General features: G+C 34.4%; 1 protein-coding gene across 1 annotated transcript; it reads left to right on the plus strand.

Annotated features, from left to right (window-relative positions):
- Positions 1 to 1211: 1211 nt before the first annotated feature.
- On the plus strand, positions 1212 to 5997 carry LOC119662946 (mediator of RNA polymerase II transcription subunit 12-like; the record flags this gene model as incomplete). Its single annotated transcript, XM_038072601.1, has 4 exons — positions 1212 to 2176; positions 2231 to 3425; positions 3489 to 4877; positions 4928 to 5997. Coding segments are annotated over exons 1-4 (4267 nt in total), but the record flags the coding sequence as incomplete, so codon positions are not given.
- Positions 5998 to 6000: the final 3 nt, after the last annotated feature.

A 6000-nucleotide genomic window follows, 5' to 3' on the forward strand; every position in this document is an offset into this window, starting at 1 on the left:
TCGTTTAGTAACAAAGTTCCTACATTTAAAAGGAGTGAACAATGATGCAATTAAATGGGAAATAGATTCGGTTTAAAGCAACCTTGCACAATCGTTAATAGCAATAAAATATTGGAAAACTGAATTTAAACGTGGTCGTATGAATGTTTTTTTATGAAGAGCGTCCGATACACCATCTAGAAATAACAAAAAAACCCACGATATTGTTTTGGATGATCTAAAAATTAAATTGCCTGAAAGTGCATGAACGAACATTCGCAGGTAATCGTACCTGCAAAAGTTCGTTCATTCGCAAGCGTTTGTTTTGCTGTGGCTGCACCTCATATAAACGTGTATCGAATATTATACATTAATATTTGTGTATAAAAAAGCTTTCTGCAAGATGGGTGCTGCGTTTTCTCACATTTGATCAAAAACGACAACGACTTTGTCATTTAAAACTTTGTTTGGAAATGTTTATACACAATCTAGCTGACTGTGAGCGTAGAGTAGTGACAACTGATAGCATGTTTCATCAATCCATTACTTCACATCTGCGTAAAAACAAATGGAATAATATTCATAGACTATATGTAAAAAGGAAAAACAATAACAACTGAATACTATTGCATATTATTCGATCGATTGAATAAGAAAATCAAGAAAAAACGACCACATTTGCAAAATTGCAAAATTAAACGAATTACGGTACGAAACCTTCATCACCCACCATATTCTTTAGATTTAACTCTCGGGAACTATTACCTGTTTCCAAACTTGAGAAACAGGTACTCCAGAGAAAGAGATTTACATCAAATGATGAAGTGGAATGGAAAAATGAGGTAAATTAAATTATATTATTTAGAAAGTGTGCAAATGTTGAAAGATCGTTGGACTCGATATGTCAAGCTGAAAGAGCACTATATCGAAGCATGAAATATAATTTTCCAAAAAAAATGTGTTTTTATTACTTACGCCGGGTATTTATCAATTCACCTAGTATATCCTACTGACCAACTGATTCCAGTTTTTTATAGTTTATTTATAGTCAGTAAATATTATAAGCAAGTATAATAGTGCGTTTGCTGGTGCAACGCACTTGTGTATACACATTGTTAATCAAAGTTACGAGTAGCTCGTGAAAAAGACCTAATAAAATTGTATATATATACTAATATGATTTAAAATTGAAAATATTTTTAAGATTTTTCGCAATTCTATAAAAATGTGCGCAAAACGTGCATACGAAAAAAGCAATTGCTAAATAATAAAGTGGCAATCTGGCATCTCTAAAAAAATGACAACAGCAAAAAAGTTGTCGCGGCGATAGTGATGTTGATGAGATTAAATATCAAGTAATATCGCAGTAAATAAATAAATAAGATTATGTGCTTTTGTAAACAAAAATAAATAAATCGATCTTTATTCGAAGACAAAATTAATTAGCTATTTTTTGTGGAATCCAAAATTTTGTTAGAAAATGTTTCAAAGAAATAATTACAATAATATTTATTGTTAATTATTTCAATTATTGTTAATTTTGAAATCACTTAATACACTACGGAGGAACAAGTATTCAATGAAATGTTGTCCGTTTTGCAAGAGAAAAGGCCATTAAAAAAGGCACGTTTAGGACCACCAGACGTTTATCCACAAGATGCAAAACAAAGAGAAGATGAACTTACACCCGCAAATGTAAAACATGGGTTTTCGACTACATCACCACTTTCGGATGAATTTGGTACAGCGCATAATTCCAATGTCAATGCAAACAAAATGGGTGCATTTTTTAGTGCAATACTCGTCAAGAAAGAAGAACTCATGACGTTGCAAGATACAGGGAAAAAGAAACAACAACTCAATTGCAAAGATCATTTTTGGCCAGTGTCGCCTCGCAATAAAGTTGCTATGGATGCTTGGTTCAAGGATTTAGCTGGAAATAAACCACTGTTAAGTTTAGCAAAAAAAGTTCCATCTTTTAATAAGAAGGAGGATATTTTCATTACACTTTGTGACAACCAAGTCAATATGCAGCGTGCAACCTGGTTTATAAAATTAAGTGCTGTTTATGCTACATGCCTTACGGAATCGAAAAATAAAAAGCGCACTATATATGATCCAGTAAGTGACTGCACTAGTTATTTTATAAAATTTATGAAGGAATTATTACCGAAATTACAAGAGTACTATCAACAAAGTGAGTTAAATTTATTTAAATATTTGAAATAAAAATAAAGTTTTTATTTTACAGGTATAAGCGACAAAGCGTCTCATTGCAATAGCACGGGTCTAGCAACACAAAATTCAAGCACACATTCGAATAGTACTATACCAGTTCCTTCTATGGCCAGTCCAGTTTCTATGCATAGTCCAGCAAGTAGTCAGCAAAATTCTAACAACCATGGTGTACTAAGTGGGGGAACACCTGTGAACGCTTCAAGCACTCAAGGATCTGTTAATCTTGGCTTAACAGGCTCTTCAATTTCAGGAATAGGCAGTAATTTTGAAGATTGTCGAAATGCTTTAAAATACTGGAATTATTGCACTCAGCTCAGTAAATACATGCATGAAGAATCACTGTTGGATAGACAGGAATTTCTTTATTGGATACTTGAATTATTAGATAAAATGCGTACGCAAGCTTCATTTAACGAAGCATTGAAAAAGTTGGTACTTACTTTTGCTTTGCAATACATGCATGATTTTGTTCAGTCTGAGCGGCTTTGTCGTAAGCTAGCCTATATTGTTGCTAAAAAGCTTTCTAATCTGTTAAACGCAACTGTGGAACAGCAAAATAACAGTAAATCATTACAATCAAATTGTGTAGTAAACATGGAGGTGGATGACGATGAAAAAAAACGGAATACGATAGATCCCTATGAAACTGCGTTAAATGATTATATGAACTGCCCGCATCACCGTGATATAATCTTATATCTGAGTACAATATTACAGATTATCACAATTGAATGTCCAACAGCTATGGTTTGGTGTGGTATCGGGGACAATCGTGCACCATCAGCTTTGTGTGGTAGTCCTTTGGATAATTTACCCTTAGCTCCATCAGTTCTTCCTATGCCGTCTAAATGTGAATTGACTACAAACATTGAAATACGGCGACAACTACGTGCAGTAGAATCCGAAATTAGAGAACGTTCTAAACATGCTGAAAATCGTTGGTTTGCCGAGAAATGGTTAAAATCTAGTAATAATCCGTGCAACCATGTACTTTCAATTCTAGATCATTTAGATACCCATTGTTTTGAACGGATGGATCAAAGTAATTCAATTGAATCTCTTTATGCAAATATTTTTAAACCTTTTGTGACTGTGAAACGTGAAGTTGGTTCAAATGGAGAGGTAAAAGAAATACGTCAAGAATACGATGCTAAGGAAGATGCTAAAACAGTTAAAATACTCTGTGAATGGGCAGTATCTAATCAGAGGTAAAAAAGAATTTACAAACAATAATTCAAATTAAAGTTTATTTCTTTTGTAATGTGTTACAGATGGGGTGAACATCGGGCAATTGTAGTAGCAATATTGTTGGATAAAAGACAAATAGATGTCACTACACCTAATATTGAAAATGAACAATTTAATAATAATGGAAATATAAGTAATACAAATGAAGATAAAGATTCTGTTGCTTCGGGAGTTGGTTTAATAGGTGGATTACCCGTTTTTCAGTCAGTATTAATGGATTTTTTGGATCAAGACGCCCCAGTATTAGATGAAAATGGTTCCCTGCAAAATCGTACACAGTTCACCAATCTTGTTCATTTATTTAGCGCTTTGATACGCCATGATGTCTTTTCCCACAATGCTTATATGTACACACTAATCTCACGTGGAGACTTATTAACTGATGGTACTTCAAGTACAACAGCAAAGCCAATAAGCGGCACAAGTGGCACTGGTCCAGTATCAAATAAACCATCACCGCCGACTCACAATTTTGATGATGATTTCATGACTGGAATTGAGTATGATGATTCTAATGTGGACGATGATCTTGGAAAACTAGTGCAAACCATTAAAGAAAAAATTCCTGATCATACAAGTGCTGGTGGCAGTGAGCCTCCAATATCACGTCATTTTGTGTACACGAAACATTTTCCTATACCTCAAGATGATCCAACATCTCCGTACAGTAGTGAATCAAACCAGAGATATATACTGCTTTTTGGAGTTGGCAAAGAACGTGATGAGAAGAAACATGCTGTTAAGAAAATGTCTAAGGAAATTTGTAAGCTTTTCTCAAAAAAATTTAGTATTGATGTGGCAGAAGGAGGGAAAGTAAAGAAACATTCACGAAATGAGTTTAATTTTGAAGCTACAACTAGTAAATGTCAAAACATGGCATACTTTGATCAGCATGTAGTAACGTCGCAATGTGCTGCAACAGTACTTGAACAACTTAACAGTTTTGCACTTGGAAACAACAATTACTTGCCAGTTCAAGAGCACGTGGCTTTTTTATTTGATTTAATGGAAATGGCTCTTAACATTTATAGCTTGATAGAGCTTTGTGACCAGATTTTAAAAGAATTACCAGAAGTAGAAAATCAGTTGGTTGTCAAAAAGTCTAATTTAATTAGAAGTTACACAACATTATTGGGTTTATATATTGTAGGCATACTTCGGCGATATCATAGTTGCTTGCTATTATCTATAGAACAAACTGTTTCAATCTTTGAGGGACTATGCAAAATTATCAAACATGTTGGCAGTCCTAGTGAATGTAGCTCTGCCGAGCGTTGCATTCTTGCATATCTAAGTGACCTGCATGATTCATGTGTTATATTAAAGAGCAAAGAGCAGCAACCAGAATATTTTCAGCAGTTAAACGTTATTAAAAAGTTTAAAGAAATATTTGTTGCTCCAGAACAAATTAAGTAAGTCTATTTATAATATAAATGAGCTTAATTAACATTACTTATTTTAGCATTGTTCCACCAACATATAATCCACAATTCCTTCAAGAACTTTTTTCTTCTCCGAAACGTGGAGGTAAAATAGATCAATTATGGGTGCGACAACTCCATGAATCCCCAACAAACGTTTACAGTTTTGTTTCGAATGCATTTATTGCAGTATGCCGTGAATCAGACAATGATCGTTTAAATGATATAGCAATTTCATGTTCAGAACTGACTGCTAGTTGTAATGCATTATCTACGGAATGGATAGCAGCATTGCAGTGCATATGTAATTCAACAAAGAAACCACGCTATCCACATTTATTTGGGCAAATTGACATACACAACACCAGAATACATAATTCGTTGGCAGTATTTATGTGCATCTTAGTCGCGCGTCATTGTTTTCCACTGTCGGATTTCGTTGTCAAATTTGCTCTGCCGACTCTTGTTACAGCATGTGCAGAGACTACTGGAGATGCCGAAGCTGGAGCTCGTTTGACTTGTCATTTATTATTAAAGCTGTTTAAAACTATCGAAATACCACAACCTGGTTTATACTCTGTTAGTACATCACCAAATCCAATAAATGTAGTCAGCAATACAACTAACATAAAGTTAAGTTGTGATCGGCATTTGCTTGTTGGTGCACATAAAAATATTCCAGTGGAGGCAGTCTTAGCTGTGTTAAAAGCAATATTATATGTTGTTGACACAGCAGCTCTTAAGACCCCTACTTCAGTTACTGGTGCCGTTGCTTATTGCAGTGGCAAACGTAGTGGTTTCAATACTCCTGTCCATCCGGGAAGTACACCGAAGAGTAATGAACGACCCGTTGATTTAAGTCAAATATTAGGCACGAGTGATCTTAATAGTTTGGGTAATGATGATCAAGAAATGGCACAACAAAATTCATTATCAGCTAATTCTAATCAGGGGGAACAAATATCTTTGCTAGAGTTTGCACATCATGTACTTAAGCAAATCTGTGCTCAGGAACACGTTTTGGAAAGATGTTTAAAGCATGCTGAAAAATTGTGTGATTTCATTATTGATGATATGCTTACAACGAAGCAGGTACAACGTGTTTTACATATGA

This window comes from Teleopsis dalmanni, unplaced genomic scaffold (genome assembly GCF_002237135.1).
Source record: "Teleopsis dalmanni isolate 2A unplaced genomic scaffold, ASM223713v2 unscaffolded_contig_0033, whole genome shotgun sequence".
Taxonomy (NCBI): domain Eukaryota; kingdom Metazoa; phylum Arthropoda; class Insecta; order Diptera; family Diopsidae; genus Teleopsis; species Teleopsis dalmanni.